General features: G+C 38.1%; 1 protein-coding gene across 3 annotated transcripts in view; it reads left to right on the top strand.

Moving 5' to 3' along the window:
* FCHSD2 (FCH and double SH3 domains 2) overlaps positions 1-15,503 on the top strand; it is a 162,924-nt gene extending 147,421 nt beyond the window's left edge. For all 3 annotated transcript variants that reach the window (XM_069808636.1, XM_069808638.1, XM_069808637.1), the window contains 8 exons: positions 3,308-3,469; positions 7,989-8,123; positions 8,944-9,027; positions 9,160-9,337; positions 9,704-9,924; positions 10,925-11,054; positions 11,195-11,277; positions 13,230-15,503. In XM_069808636.1, coding sequence (XP_069664737.1) covers positions 3,308-3,469; positions 7,989-8,123; positions 8,944-9,027; positions 9,160-9,337; positions 9,704-9,924; positions 10,925-11,054; positions 11,195-11,277; positions 13,230-13,313 — 1,077 coding nt within the window. In that variant the 3' untranslated portion in view covers positions 13,314-15,503. The remainder of the gene's footprint in view (positions 1-3,307; positions 3,470-7,988; positions 8,124-8,943; positions 9,028-9,159; positions 9,338-9,703; positions 9,925-10,924; positions 11,055-11,194; positions 11,278-13,229) is intronic.
* The last annotated feature ends 1,624 nt before the right edge of the window (positions 15,504-17,127 follow it).

The raw sequence follows: 17,127 nt of genomic DNA, 5'->3' as shown, positions 1-17,127 counted from the left end.
TGCTGGGTACCTTGAATTAAAAACTCTTGTCTGACCCTTAGCAAGTACAGTCAAGGATCTTGGAGCAGCTTGTTTATTTTAGCTAACAAGTTTGCACAAACAACATGGTTTACAGCAGACTGAGTACTAATATGAACTACAAATGTTTATAGCATGCCTAGACTAATGTTTATTGCTGTTGCATAACTCAAGCTAATTGGAAATTGCATAACAAGGTAAAACAGCAAAACAACTAGGCTGATCATTTCCTAGGCAACTCTGGTTGAAGGCATATGGAAAGTCCTCGTAATATAATGTAAGAATATAAAGACATATTAGGGGATAGCTACTTTACTCGACAGGTATATATAAACACGAAGGTACCTCAGCTCGGTAACATGATAAAATGGGGACTTCCTCATTAACAAGCTAAAGCAAATGACTTGCATTGACCTGCATTAAGTCAATCTATCACAGTTTCAAAAAAAACAATAAAAGGACGTGTCCACCAAAGCCGCTAACCCACCTATACCCTACCACGGTCACAAATCAACCCCATATGAATCAATTGCCTTCAAGGAGGTTGTTCTCACACTACAGCTGTCTGCATCTGCATGTTAATGTGCAGCTGCCAAGGTTGGAGCTGACCATGCTCCAGCATCGTGCTAGCAGGTAGTTCATCTTGGGCGTAGGAGCACCCAAATGAGAGGCAGGATCAGTGCTCGTCTTCACTGGGTGCTGTAGAGCCACTCATCTCCCCTTCTTTCAAAGCAGATGTGGTTAGAAAGTGTTTTTGTTCAAAATCTTGAATACTTATTAACAGGAGAGAGGTGTGTTCACGTGCAGGAATTGGCATCCCTGGATTCAGCTTTTTTGGTGCAACCCTTCTGTGCTAAGATCTTTGGTTTAAAAGTGTTTAGCTTGATACCATGAGAAATCCACTTCTCAATTTGATAAGTGCTCCTAAAACAAATTTGTCCAAAGAAAAGGTTAATGGTTAATTAAAATTATTATTGTTTCCATGTTCTTATAGCTTTAAAATATACAAGCTAATGTAAGTAGGGGCAAAAGGAAAAAAACTAAGTGAGAGGTATTGCCTTTTAAGACCAGTAAAGGGATAAAATCCCTACTCCATTTGCCCCTGGAACTCAAAGCTCTAACACCATCTAACGCTTCTGATTTCAGACCTTCTCGTAGGTATTGCTTTTGTAAATATTTACAAATTTCACGTTGGGTCTTAGGCCATACTAACTTACAAGGTTTTCAGAAGATGCTTGATGCCGCAATTGAATTGAAAGGATCTGCCTTTCAAATGTAAATGCTGATGTGTGGATTGATCTTTGGACTTTTTATTCTTTTTAAATCAGTATTTTCTGAATCTTGACTGAAGTAGTGTGATGCATATTCATATATTTTACTTTTTTTCCTCATTTTCCTGGCTATACAAACAGTATTTACGGTACCTGTTAATCATTCACCTGAAGACCGCATACAAGGAGAAGTGGAAAACTTCACTTGGCTAAGTCGCTTTGGCTTTTCCCGTGGGAAATACTTCTCAAACTTGTCCAATCTTTCAGTCTCCATACCTAATTACGTGGGAGAGTGCATGCATGCAGCTGTACCCATATGAAGATACATTTCACATAATAAATTTTACTCTAATAACTTACCTGCTTTTTAAAAATCACATTTCTTCTAAACATAATTAAAAATAGTATCTCTCAAAAGTAGTTTCATTGTTTGAAACAGGCTTAAAGTCACCTTTGCAAATAGTTTTAAAATGAAAATGGATCCATGTTTGGGGGCTTAGCTATATGAAACTTATAGTCATTTATTTTCTGACTTATCTTCTTAATAGAAAGATAATAATAAAGTGTACCAGCATGTCAAAAACAAGAAAAATACCAGTATCATTTCAGCTCAACACAAAATTTTGTATATAGTAAGGATATGCATAAGAGAGATAAAAATCTATGTAGCACCAGTTGGCATTTTAATTCACTGTACATACATTCTTGCATAGTCTACTGTGCTTCAGCCACTACAGAAAACAAAATTTCCCTCTAATTTTTGCTTAGACCCATCTATTTTTGCTGGTTTTGCTTGGTTTCCCAGTGCCAATGACAACTTGATGCGTCAATACAGGCAGAGATGCTGAAGTAAGGTGCTTCTGATCCCCATAGAAGGGGCTGGAAGGGTGAGAACGGAGATGAAACTTTGCTACTTGCACAGTAACTTGCTAAGAATGAACAATGCTGTGAAAGGAAATGCAGGAAAAACTCCAGGGCAGTTCAGTGGGTTTCTGTTGTTGCCTCCATCAGTGACTCGCTGAAGGACCTTTGGTAAATCACTTGATTTTTTTGTTCCTCTGGTGAGCAAGTGCAACAGGATGATTGTGATCGGGCTGGACTGGACATAAATATCCTCGATTTTATTCCTAGGTTTGCCCCTACTTCTTGATGTGATCTTTGAAATTCTGGGTTTGTTTTCTTGAAATTCTGCTTTTCTTGAAATTCTGAATTTTGCATTTCTTGAACTCCTGAATTTCTTCATGCTACTTTTTCCATTTCTTCTGTTTAGACTGTTAAATAATTTGGATCAGGGTGGTGGTTTGCCATGAATTTGTTAAAGCCTTGGCTTCATCGGCCAGAAAGTGTGCCAGGATGCTGAAGTGAACCCAGCTGTCAGAAAACCTAAATTTTCATTCTGTTCTAAAGACAAAAATCATGAAACTGTTTGTTGAAGTGTGATATTTATTCGATTTTGGAATTATTAGGGTATTCCATTTCCATAACGAATAAGGTCCCTGTGATCTCTGGCAAGTGCTGATGGAAAATAGCCTCTTTTGGGGGGTGGGGGGTTTGTGTGTGTTTGTCACATCAGATTTATTTGTGTATCACATCCAGTTTAGTCACCAGGCAAAAGAGCATCCAGGGCCTGCAGCCCAGGAGTATTCCTAATTTTAAAAATACTGTGAAACACTGGGTTTTGTCTGGGTTTTTGCACTTTGAAACTAATCTAAACTAACTGACCACTAGAATATATGAATAGAAAGTTAGCATAAACTAATAGATGTTACTTTAAAAACACCAACTTGTGAAATTGGCTGTGCCTGTAGTTTTACATCTCTAGAAAACCATTCCCTGTCTCTTGGCTCACACCACATTCCTGCAGGCAAGGAAATGAAGAACTGGACTTGTTTCCGCATGGAGCAGCTTTCGGAGCCACCTGAGTAATTTGCGGATCAGGAAATAACGCATTTGAATCGTGGCAAGGAGTGAAATGTAATCTTGAAAGAATTCTGACCTGTGCATGTTTATTTTCTCAGATAATTAAGCTGAAAGCAGAAGCCCGTCTCGATCTGCTGAAGCAGATCGGTGTGTCCGTGGATACTTGGCTAAAAAGCGCCATGAACCAAGTGATGGAAGAACTGGAAAACGAACGCTGGGCCAGCCTGCCTTCAGTAACCAACAATGGCTCTTCACACCTGGTACGGTTTCCAACATGTAAACCTCACCTCGTCTCCATGTGGCTCTTTCCTAGTAGCAACTCCTAACTTAATATTGAATATAAAACAAAATCGATAATATTTGGTAGTTTGTTAGCTAACTGGAAGAATATTGTAGCTTTACATGGCTGAAGCATGTGTCTGAATTTCATGAAAAAAAAACAAACAACAACAACAAAAAAAGGATTTCTGGGTTCTGTTGCTGAGTTTACTTTAGATTGATTTTTCTGACCTTGGATAAGTGCCATAACATTTATTTGCCATCTCCTGAAAAGAAAAAGTCTGCATGTTTCTTTGAAGTTTCATTAATAGTTTACGATGTTATCTGAGATACTTGGATGAAAGGCTTTATTCTTCCAAATTGTGTCCCCCCCCCAAAGAATAAAGTGTTTCAAAATAAATAGTGATGGCTGAATCGAACAGCTGCTTGAATGAAGAAACCCTGTTCGGAAAAGAGGAACTGCTAAAAGAGATCATAAAGCTTATAATACCCCCTCCCTTTTTTTTTTTTTTTTTTTTTTTTTTAATCCCCCTACATGGCAAGCGATGCTGAGCTGTCACCTTTGGCAGTAAAACTAACCAATCTGTTGCTCTTCACCGGTGACCAACTAAAATAAAATTCCTGAAGGTTTGGTCAGTTTGCCTCAAACAAATTATAAAATTTCTGTGCATGTTTATATATTTACTATTTAACAAAATTCAGAGGCTTTTATAAAGTCTCAATTTGCATGTGGATACTTTCCTAACTATAGTCTTCATACACTATTAAAATTACTTCATTTACACTTTCTTTTTAATCTTAAATGCTTTGGACAGCCAGAATATATCTTCTGTATAACAAAGCTTTCAGGGGGCATGGGGATGTGGTTTTTCATTGCATTGCAAATGATTTGGAGAATGGCTTGCTTTCGCTGACCACCGAAGAGAAACAAAATCTCCATTTCAGCAAGTATGTGCTATCTACACACAAAAAATCCTGCTCATTCCTGTTTCTTCATGCTTTTCTACTTCTTTATTGTTTTCTTGGTAATGGTGGCAAACACTTAGAGGGAAAGGTTTTTTTGGATATACAGCTATTTTCATCTGTGTCAACTTTAGTTCAAAAAAGTGAGCGAGCACTGAATAGAGTCTCAACAAATCCTGAGACTCCTGAATCCACTCTTTGCTTTCTACAGGGTGTTAGGATGTTTCTTCTAGGACGTTGCGTGCAGAGCTCAAACACGTTCACAGTGATTTGCAGTAAAGGTTGTTATAATCACTGCTCTGCAGGCTTTATTCTCGTGGTTAGTAGTATAATTAGAGATTACGGTTGTTGTATGCAGATCCAGGCTTCAGCCTTCCCAAATCCCAAAGGAGTTCTTGTGCCGAGTTTCATTTCATATCCTTTCTAGCCGGGATAGATGAGGATATGTTACATAGCTGTGTTTAACAGTGTTTTTTTTCCCTTTGTTCTTGTACTCCACCTCCTTTAACTTCCCGTTGTGCATGTTGGATTGTGCCCAGTACCTTGTTCTCTGTTTCATCAGACATGCCAACACTTGGCCCTGGAGCCAAACCCCGTGCTAGTCCCTGGTGAGCCAGCAGATGCCACAGTGTGGGAGGTTAAACTCTGATTCTTATTTTCCCCTTTTGCACTTACGTACGCTCCCATATAAAAAAAGGCACTGTTGACCTTGGCAGGCCAGATGAGGACAGCCCATAGATGGAATTCTTAGAACTGTTACCGAAATTACGCTGCTTGGAGTTACTAGAACAATTACTGCAGCATATAGCAAGCAGCACTTTCACTTCATCCTTGAAGAGCAGGCAGTGTTTAATGTTCAGAAACCAGCTATCTGCCATCCTTACGTTGTGCACACCTTTGCTTTTTGTGCCAGTACTTGTCATGACATAATTTGTTCAGCAAAGCTCTTGATACATTTTCTTTTAAAGAGCTAAAAAGAAGAAAACAACATCGATGCCTTGATACCACTGTATTTATTTAACCTATTATGGTAATGTAACGAGCTGAAGGAGTTAATATCCCATCACCTATCCAGTTGGCTGACTTTCTGATGTATGATGAAATGCATAATCTTGGGAGGGAATACTTTTTTTTTTTCCAGTGTACATGCCACCAAAAAGTTAACCGTCATTTTGAATTTTAATGTCAACTGAAAAACGTATGCAGTGCCTATGCTGCGTACAACAAATATATTGTAAACACTATGTAATTTATTCAAAAAAGGAAGAGAGAATAACGTCTTTATGGATTTTGTGTTTTGTTTTGTATTTGCTGTATTTGCTACAATTACAAGAAACATTTGTACAGTAGAAGTACAGTATTGCAGAGTTAGAAATAAAGTTTGCAGTTGGTACGTTTACTGTGAACGTGAAAATGGATGCTTTTAACTGTACAGGGATATAGCATCTTTTATTTGTAAAAGATTATGGCATCTTTCAACTATTAGGTTACTGGTTCATATTCAAGCCTGATTGTCATCTGATACCAGTAACCTGTGCGAAACAAACTGTGTTTTCAGTCCCTAAATGCACGTATTGCAGACTGCCTCTGACTGATCAATACCTTTGGGTGCTCCGGCAGACCGCTTTGTTGGTGAATTGGCAGGAAATTTTAGCCTTTTTTAGCTCCTACAGGTCATACAGCCAAATCGGACTGGAGGTGGTTTAGTATAAATGTGTTCTCTGTTGTTGCCAGGGTGTCTGCATTTCTGAGGACAAAAAAAAAAAAGGGCTCTTGGTATTCTTTTTGGTATTGAATCTCTTTTGTGTAGGATATACAACAAAACAAGATCTATATAGATATATATTTGCCTACCTTTTTTCATATGTATAATCAAGCTGTCTTGTCACCTTCTTACCTGCATTTATTCTTGGATTTGCTGTCTGTTACATACCTTCAGTATAATTGTGGCTGATGTATTTAGTCTTTGCTTATGCTGTCTTTCATTATAAGACTTCGTAGAAAGATGAGCTTTATTAAACAAACTGCTAAGTTTTCTGTGTCATTAATGCTGTTTTCCTTCTATGTGCCTACTTTGCAAACGATCCTATTCAAGGACTTTGAGCTGCCCACACACTGAAAATTAAAATGTTTTTTTTCTCCTCATGTTAGAAAACCAGGACCAGATGTTTTACGAACGAGTCTTTCTAGACATGATACACTAATTTCCATGATGTTTCGTGTGGCTGTCAGCTGAATGTCAGCTTTGGCTGCTGGGACATAGACCATGCACAGCAAAAAGCAGTTAGAAACTGGAGGGGGAAACCTTAAATTTGCTGTAATTTATAGTTGGTTGGTAATATATCAAAGCATTAGCTAGGCAGGACAGTGATTTTTTTGTTACCGCAACATCCATGAACGCATTTAAATAGCAAAGGATGCAAACTGCACTTGAATGAAAATGAGCAGAGAAAAAAATCATATGAATTACAACAATGTAGTCTAGAAATCGTAACATAAAAATTAATATAAGTCATAAAATGATGAAGCTTTGTGCTCTTCTACTCCAGGTCTAGAAGAAAGATGTTACAGAGCAGCGGTATGGAGACAGCTGGTTTAGGGAGCATGCACAGTGCCTTGTTGGTCTCTTTGTTGATTTATCAGCCTTTTAGTTTTCATGAGGAATACCAAATTCAGTCCCAAACTGAAAGGAATAAGTACAGGGAAGATGGCAAATGTGTAACAGTGTTGCCTTTGATTGAAGGACTTGCCTATTTTCACATGAGATAAAGTGTTTATTCAAAATTTAATCCAGGCACAGGGCCAAAGCACAGCTCATGTCAATGTTGCCCAAACTACATTTATAGAAACTTGTATTTTTCCAGTGTATTGACTTCAGGTTTTATTTAGACTTTTATAGCTAGTTTTTAGTAATCATTCTTTCTCTAAGGACTTTTTTTTTTTTTTGTAAACTGGAGCAAATCTATTGTGCAGAATATACCAGCTGGAAGGCTGATATTTTTTATTTATTTTTTCAAGTTTAAGTATTTCCACTGCAATTTCATTTCATAACTCGTGGTCACAGGTATGTTAATCTTTTAGTAGTATAAATTCTCAGTAAATGACTCTTTTTTCCATTCATGTATTTGCTATGCCTCTGAAAAGGCATCTTGAAAGTACATTAGTCACTGTTTCACAGCTTATGTAAAAAATAGATAAATGTCCATCAGTTGAGTTGGAGCTTCCAAAATCTTCTACAGTTCTGTTTAAAGTCCACAGGCCTGTGATTGAATGAAGAAGTACAGTTGAGTTAAGCAAAGATGTAATTTGGTGACAGCTCTTATTCTTTTGCTTCCCTGTATTTGCTTTGTTTGATGGCTGCTTTCTTGGTGTTACATGAGAATTGTATGTTGAATATTATTTAGTCTTCTTTTTTGTCCAGTTTCAATAATCGTAAGTAGTAAATAAACCACACTGAAGAATATTGATCAATTAATTTTTATTGTTATTTCTTCACTTATTTGATAGTATAATGCCATATTTAATTTGTTTTAATAGATTAATGCTGATGCAGAAAAGGAAGAAGGTGAAGAGTTTGAAGACAGCATGGATGTTTTTGATGACAGTAGTTCTAGTCCTTCTGGTACTCTAAGAAATTATCCTCTCACCTGCAAAGTTGTTTATTCATATAAGGTTTGTGATTTTTTTGTTTTTTTAATTTGATTAGCAAAATGAATTATGCAACAAACAAGTAATAGATGTAACTGTTCTGTGGGAGTCTGGGGTAGAATGTCAGCATTTGGCTCAATAATGGTGCACATTAAATGTATCTAACATCTAGTTCTGAAAAACTGCAGCAGTGTGAAATCCATGTCATTGTGAAACACATTTAAACTGCAGTTCAGCAGGGTACTGAAGTCTGTGCATGAATTGTAGACATGTCTCTGTCTGGCTTCAAGGAGACCAGTTGTGTGCCTGCCATTAGAAGACGTTCTGATTTTTGTTGCTGAGCCGGTGTGGCTATATTAGAAACGCCTTCTCAGTGTTAGGCATGCTTGTATGCTGTACGACAAAGCTCTTCTTTGTACTATAATGGTGAAACCACCATTCATGAGTCAAAGCTTTGCTGACAAACTGCATTCATGCTCTTTACTTCTGCTAGCGCTGCTAGGTCAGCTGTAAATCACACCACTGCGGTAGCTGAAGCCAGTGGCCGACGTAGTCTTAGAGTAGGGAGTAATTAGGGTTTCAAAAGTAAATAGGGTTTGACGTGCTGGGTGGTATTCAGGGTGCTTCCATCTATCCTCTTGAGTGAAAAAGGGTCTTGTGAATATCAGCAGGTATACAGAAGAACCCTTATTAATACATTTCAAAGTATGCTACATCATAAAATTTTCATTTTTTAAAAAATCATAAGTTTTAGTAAAAGTCTGGATGAGAATGTTCTTTACACTGCCTGTCCCATGCACCTGAAAACACTTTTATTTTCTAATCTTCCTGTTATATACTTCAGGCTTCTCAGCCAGATGAATTGACCATAGAGGAACATGAGGTATTGGAGGTTATTGAAGATGGAGATATGGAAGACTGGGTAAAGGTACCATTCTTCTGAGATTGTTTTCTTTTCACTATCACTTTTAGAAATAGAACTTGGAATGGGAGAAAGTATTTGGATTATTTTCATAGTAGTATGCAAAAGCAGAGCATCTTTTATGTCATTTACTTACAGGCACGAAATAAAGCGGGTCAAGTGGGTTATGTGCCAGAGAAGTACCTGCAGTTCCCAACATCCAGCAGTCTGCTGAGTATGCTACAGTCCCTTGCGGCACTGGATAGTCGATCACACACCTCAAATAACTCCACTGAGGCCGACTTAGTCTCAGGCAGCCTGAATGGAGACTCCAGTGGTAAATACCAATAAACAAATAAATAGTGTATTAAGCTTGTTCTCGAAAGCGTTCTGCATATCGAGTTTGGATGTTGCACATGAGAATTTCTGATATTTGACCTGTAACTGAGTACAACGGTTCTCAATAATTATCTATCTGATACCAAATCTGTGTAATGTACCTGCCTATTTCATAGAGTTGAGATTAGCTAAAATTAAGGAAAACTGAAATAATTTGACTCAGCAATTATAGGATTATAGAATCATTTAGGTTAGAAAAGACCTTTAAGATCATCGAGTCCAACCGTAAAAGTATGTATAGTACCTGTTATTTTTTTTAAGCTCATGCCAATTACACTGGTTTTTTTCCTCTTCCATTCTTCAGTCTGTTTTGTAAAAGCACTTTATGATTACGAGGGCCAGACAGATGATGAGCTGTCCTTCCCAGAAGGAGCGATCATCCGCATCTTGAACAAGGAAAATCAAGATGATGATGGCTTTTGGGAAGGAGAATTCAATGGACGCATTGGGGTGTTCCCATCAGTATTAGTTGAAGAGCTTACAGCCTCAGAAAACGGAGAGACTCAGTGGATTGGAGATATTCAGGTATGTAAAGAGTTGAGGTGCTAGCTTGCACATATGATATTACGTTGTGAGGGCAATTTTGCCAGGCTGCAAAGATCTGCTACTACTTTAGAGGGAAAAAAAAAATCAGAACCAATTTAAGGGGGGGGGGGGAAACCCCAAATAACTCTGAGTGCTTACCTTTTAGTTTCTTACCCAGCCTAATAATTATCAGCTGATATATTTTGGCAAAACTGACAGATTTGTGAATAAAGGCAAGTATTTGGGTAGAAAGGAAATGAACCAAAGGAGAAAATTCACAGTCTACTTCCTGTAATTAATTTATGGCATAGACTGAGACATCAAACAGAACCTGGCAAAAAGAGAATTACAGGCTCTCTCAGCCCTAATTTAATGTTTTCATACTTAAATCTGTTCTGTATCCTCTCAATTTTTGAAGGGCAGAATACTGCCGAATATTGTATTACAGTAATTTTTGCAAAAACGTCCTCATTCCAGTATAGTTCTGTAATCCTTATATCATACTAGAAAATCAGACACATTCTCATGTGTAATCGTGGTGCTAGAAGGTGGACTTCTATGTTTCCTACAAAGTAATTTCTCCAGTATTTTTATTCTTTGATTTGAAAAGATCATGAAAATTTAACATTGAAATGATATATATGTAACTGAATTGGGATAAAACTCACTATCTTAATGCTTTTGTGTAAATATAAGTGGCGAGGCACACTTGGCCAATTGACTTTTTTCAAATAACCGTCAAAAAGTCTGTCTAAATTATCTGGGAGAGGATGAAAATTTCTGCTCAGTGGCAACCTATGATTTAAAAAAAATATAATCACTGTTGGATGACTTGGCTTTCCTTCCCAAACGTACCAGACAGCACTTTTGACAGATAGTTTTTCTCCAGATGAAAGTTCCTAGCACCCTGATGTGTCACAGAACTTGCTGCACCTCGGTGTGTACATAAAAACTGTTGAGGAGTAAGGCTTTCTGCAGCCCCTGTCTTTTTTTAACACAGGTATCCCCAACTCCGAAGCCTAATAATGCCCTTCCACCGCTGCCACTGTATGACCAGCCTCCCACTAGTCCCTACCACAGTCCGGATAAAAGGGGTTCTCAGTACTTCCCCAGATCACCGTCAACTAACGGTAAGAAATTTTGTGATAACTAAATGTTTAATTTAGAATGTTCACATTTCAGTGGCGGGCGGGAAGCTTTTTTGCAACACAGAGTTAATTCAGCAATACTGAGTGGCTTGTTTGTGATGGGTTGTTGCTTACTCCTTCAGAAAACAGCTTCAGTTCAGAGTCCCCTGCATTCTCACAGCCTCCTCGAATTCCTCCGGAAACTTCATATGGCAAACTGCGACCTGTAAGTTAAAACCAAATGCTGCTGTTTTTATTGAAGCTACAAAGTCATAAGGCCAAGCCTAGGTAAATCAGGATAGATACATTCAAAGCAGGGTGGTGATAGAGCACCTGATGATTTGGCGCTTTGTGTTCTGCAAATCCAATTACTACGTATAAAAAAAAAAAGCGGTATCTCAGATGAATGGCGCGGGGAAAGGTCTGTTTACTCTCCGCTTTGGTAATACCATAGATGTGTCAAAAAGCTATAGAACGTGAGAGCTATTTGAGATTAAGTGAACACTAGAACAAAACAAAGCTGCACTTGTTTAAACAGTAAGTCACTTTGTTTAAAGATGACCTTGAATCTTATCCGTCCCCTATGCTTCATCTAACCTGCCCTCCTGTATCTGCCTTCATAGATGTAATACCTGCATGTCTCTGTGTGAGGCATATGAATCATGAAATCTAACCTGGGAGGCAATTACATCTATAATGATAGTAAAATAGATGTTAGTCAATAAACTTATACTGCCTTTTCAGGCACTGGGAGGTTTTTTCTGTTCTTGCCACATGTAATAACCCCTAAACAGAACTAAAAAAGAGGTGGTGAATAAATGCCAGAACAGTTTAATGATATGATTTGTACAACTGCTTCTTCTCCGCTGTGCTGGCAGACAAATCTGTTTGCCAGCAGTTTGACGAAATATGCAGTCCTTGGGACTGGGTTGCATTTAGTGTTACATTTATTTCCAAACCCCTTGATATAAGAGTTTTGGATTAAAAGTTCTTGACAATAAGATCTATGTATTTTGTGATGTTTTTGCTGCCTAGAAAGAGGGATTTTGCCAGAAAAGGAAAGGAAGAATTTAATCACTTAGAACTTGCAAAATCCATCTCCTCAGATTAACTTTGAAATCAAGTTTTGGGGGTTTCAAAGTCCTAAACGAAATCATATTAAGATGTAACTTCTGTATTTTCCTGGCATTCTCAATGAATGAGGTTGCAGAAAAAGAGCATTTTTGGATATTCAGAAATTATATTCTGAATATTCCAGTAGTCAGTGAGTTAGCCTTATCCCTTGACATAGGCAAGGCAGAGGTAGTACTGCATCGTTGAGTATTTAAGTATTGAACAGAGAAGTTCCACATTGTCTTATTCCCATGTAAAACCACACTGATTCAGCTTTTCCATTTTGTAGATTTATGTTTTCTTCACGAGTTTCTTGCCATTTACTGTCTTTCCAAGATAATACTACAGTGTCAGGCCTTAATTGAAAGGATTTCTGTTAGCATTGCATTTTGAATACGCCTGGTTTGAAAATATCATGAAGTTTGTTATGGTATTGCTCCACAATTCATGTTTTCCATAGCAAGTCGCTCTGGTTTATTCTGAAATCATGTGATAAAAACCCTGCTTCATGAAATGCTGTTAGCGCTTAAGGTAATCTCTATCAGGAGCATGAATAACTTTACTGATGTGGCAGAGTGTAAAAATAGCATCAGATTCCAGCTGTATATTGTTCAGGTCAGTGATTGATTAAATACGAGTAAGCCACATAGATGCAACAAGGCGTTCTTGTAGTTTCCAGTCCACGTAAGTTCCAGGCAAGGGCGTCAGCAGATTTCAGCATTTGGTGTAAAGTCCAAAGTCTGTCCCAGGTTTACGTACTGGATTATCCACGGGTACAGGCAGAATAGATAAGTTATTTTACTCTGTGTGTTTGCCCCGTCATGACTGCTAGTCATCCTGGAGAAAAAATCACCTGAGAGTGGTGACAGGTTATAAGGAAGAGCCTTGATGGCTTAATTGGAGACTACTGGACCTGAATTCAGCTGGTTACTCATTGTAGTTCTGTTGATCTCAATATATTTGCATCATCTTGAGGTATGAGCCCAAAGTTGCAGTTTTAGTCTATACAAATTCTGAAATTTTGACAGTTTTCTGATAGTTACAGGCTGGTTCTGGCTGTTGCAGGTGCGAGCAGCTCCACCACCCCCTACACAGCATCATCGCCGGACAACAGAGAAGATAGAGGACGTGGAAATTACTCTGGTGTAATGATTGGACTAGTTAAGTAGTAGTGCTACAATCAAGACCAAACGCGGTATTTGGTCAATCTCGTTTTTAGGCACCTTTGCATGATGAAGACTTTTACTATAGAGCAAGAGATAGGGAGGATTTTATGTGACACTGACATGGTGGATTCCTTCCCACAGTCATGAATATTTTGTGCCTTTTTTTTGGTTTGATTTATATACATCATTCTTCCTCTCTTAGCACAAACCAAGACCGGCCAAACAGCGAGCAGAGGAATTGCCTTGGAGCAGGTTTCTCTCTTGGCTGAAGATGGTCAATTTTTGTACAGAGGCTGAGGAAAGAGCCTCATTCATGCAACTTAGTCATAGCATACTTCGATCACGTGCATTAGTACAGTATATTACTGTTGCCATAGGAATGTGTTAAAGATTGTCAATTCTTCAAGTAGCATTACTTGTCTGATTAGGTATTAATCAGATCTTGTGGAATGAAAAAGGGAACTGAAAAATAAGTATAAGGAGAGGCTGGCTCCTCTTTAATCCCCTTGCAGAAAGGAAGAAACCGGAAAATAATCTTATAGATAAGGAAAACTGATGCAGATCATATGGCGTTAATTACATTAATGCACACCTCTTCAATAATTAACAGTTAAACTGTTATGTTCTTTGTATTAATATTTATGCAGTACATTTAGTAATAGAGTATCTAATATGGAGGTGCTGAATTAGTAGTAACATCTTGTTCCATAGCATAAACCAACTGGTAGAAAAGTAAGTGAGATTTTGTCTAGATCTGGAAATTGAGCTTCATTTTTTTTCTTAGCAGATTTTGGGGGATTTTTTTTGGTTTTTTTTTTTTAAAGTATTTGGGTCACTCTTATCCCAGTTATTGCCGTGTACTTTATTATCCAACATTAGCAGTGTATCTTTGTCATCAAAACATCTGGCTAGAGTTAGAAGTTACATTTAGAGTATTTACATGCATTATTTAGTTTTTGCATTGGATGGTCCTGTAGCATTTTCCCATGCGAAGCCCGTTAACTAGCCAAAGCCGGAGAGCCAGGAAAAGCTCTGGTTTCTGCGAAGCCTTCAGCCCGCCTTTGTGGCCAAGACTATGGTCTCAAATTACTCTTAGGCAAGAAATAGAGAGTGAAGGAATTTCAAAACTAATTTTCAATCGGAGATCTCTGAAAAGGGAGATTTTTGTTGTTGTTGTTTCAAAGAAAAGGACAGAGGATATTCTGAGGTTTAACGTGGAGAGAAATGGTCAGAGGAAAGGGAAAAACTGGATGAAAACAGGTTTTTCTTTGTGTACTTAATAAATTATTTTCAGCAATCTCCGTCAGGTCAAAGTTTCAGTTAAAAGGCATCACAGGGTTGGTTTTTTTTGAGCTGTTATATGGGTTCTATTGAATGCGCTCTTATGTCGTCTTTTTTTTTTTTTCTAAGCCAGTAAGTTTTCTACTTTTAGTTTACTAACAAGGGCTATTTTTTGAGGCTGCATTTACAAAAAAAAAAAATAATCTAACAAGATTTTATCATAAACTTTGCACATACTTGTAAATCCCAACCCAAGCTGGGTCTCTGAGACATTTGTGTTTGCCAATCTCCTTTCCCAGTGGGATCTTTAACCAAGAGTGGGGCTGTTTGAAGAAAACAATTCATGGATCAGTTATGAAATTGGTGACTGTCCAATGAAGTCTTTTCCATATTTTTCATTCTTTTGCACCTCTTGTCCTGTTGATCTGTTTGAGGTCTTTTTATGTGTTTATCAAACTTATTCTTAAGTTTAAAAAAAAAAAGTTTTTAAAAAAGATTTAACTGTTTGCAAAAATTTTGAAAGCTTCACAATGCAGAAGAAAAGCAAGTATTGCCATAATGTTCATGTTCAATTTCTTTGGCCAGTTTTTCTGTGTCCTTCATACCTGGACTTTCAAAATTCAGAAAGTGTTATTTAAAGTCTCTTTAGTTGTATTTTAAAATATTTTCTGTAAGAGCTGCTAATTTTATTTAAAAAAAAAAAAAAGAAAAGTTGTAAAAATATGCCTCCTTTTTAACTATGATTTCTTCATACAGGGCATGTATTCGACGTATCATCGTGTACAGCGTCAGTACACTGAAAGCATAGGTGCAAATGCTTTCTTTATATTGGCTGTAAAAAGTTTGTATTTATTATGTATAAAAAGTTGAATAATAAAAAAGTGGAACTAAATCCATGATGTTATCTTGATATAGACACCGCTGCTATGCCTATGGCAAAATGTCGTTAGAAGATTTCGGCGTAGATCTGTGACTACAGGAGAACCTGGCATTTGGGGATAAAAATGTACATTTTCTTGGGTATCGTTTTTATGGTTTATGCTTTTACACAGAAATTTGAATCTCCTGCTCAGGAAAACACTTATGCCTGTACTTAAAGCGATCTTTAAATATCGCTTTAAGGTGGTATTTATATGAGGAACAAAACTATGCCAGAAATGAAGAGCCAGTAACAAAGCTCCAGTTATCAAAAGAATTGCTTAATAGCCTTTATGCAGTTAGGATAATTGCATAAAGAAAGCAAGGGAGAGTGATTGATAATAACTCTTCAGTGTGATTGTCCTTTAACAGGGTTGATTTGCCTAATTGTGTGAGGAGTATTTCCACTGCACCCCAAACCTCTCTAGCTTTAGGATCCCTGTTTGCTCTGGGTTTCCATGTTGTATTTTCTTACTGGCACTTGGAAGCCACCCTCTGGTGACCAGCTCCTCACTTGGCTAATTTCAGTTTCTCAAAGGCGAGTGCTTTTTACGTTAGGTGCTAAGTGATACGTGAGCTCTGCGTGCCGATTTCCTCCCGATTCTTGCTTTCAGCTGTTTGGAGTTGAGACTATTTTACCCTGTTTGAACACAGCTCGCTGCACGATCAGCCGCTGGGCATTGCCGCGGTGTTGGGTTAGATCTTTAATCTTTCATTTCCACTGTTCACACAGAACTGTTACACAGACTTTCATCATTATGTTTTTTTCCCCTGAGCTCCTGCAGCCTCTTCCTTTGAGAAATCCCATCTTCCCCTGCTTTTTATACGCATTCACGGTGCTCCTCCAGAAATTATTGTCCTGGCTTGCTGCTTTGACCGCTTTGTCCTCTTAGCTTCTTGCTCGTTGCATGTCTTCTTTTCTCGCTGCATCACACACAAACGTCTTTGCTTGAGGTTCTTTTCACCGTCAGTATCGCTTATAAATGATGTTAATCCTTCAATCTACCAATGATGCCAGTTTTCATTTCTTCCATTTTTAACAGGCCGCCTTCATGCCTCTACTTTTTCTCCTTCCCCCTCCCTTAAAAGCTGTGCTGTGACAAAACAAACCAAGCAGATAATGCCCGTTCAGCAGGTGTGCTGTGATTGCATCATTCTTGCCATTAACATGAGCATAACTTATTTCCATGAAAATCTCTTCACCCTGAAGTGCTTTCCCAACTGAGTGGCAAGCCCCCGTTGCTGCCATTTGCCTGCAAGTGGGAGATGGCTGTGATTTTGATAGCACGCAGTGGCCATTTAGAGGCAAAAGTAAGGTGCTGAGGGAAAACAAAAGCTCCGTGGTTATATATTCTGCTTGGGATATTTAGAGAAAGCGGTATGGGGAACTTGCCCAGCGCAGAGGTTGAAATGTTGGTCTCTGGAAGCCGGCAGTGGGACCATCGCTGGCTCCGTTAGAGCCGGGGTTTCCTCTGATGGCTCTGGTTCCCAGATTGTCAAAAAGGATAACGAGACTGAGATTCGACAGAAGTGGAGGGGGTAAATGATGTAATGTACCTCACAACAAATTCATTGTGCTGGGCTTTCTTTTTGTTTCA

Source organism: Haliaeetus albicilla, chromosome 20 (assembly GCF_947461875.1).
Source record: "Haliaeetus albicilla chromosome 20, bHalAlb1.1, whole genome shotgun sequence".
Taxonomy (NCBI): domain Eukaryota; kingdom Metazoa; phylum Chordata; class Aves; order Accipitriformes; family Accipitridae; genus Haliaeetus; species Haliaeetus albicilla.
Note: the sequence above shows the minus strand (reverse complement) of the source record. Positions and strands in the feature narration are given on the sequence as shown.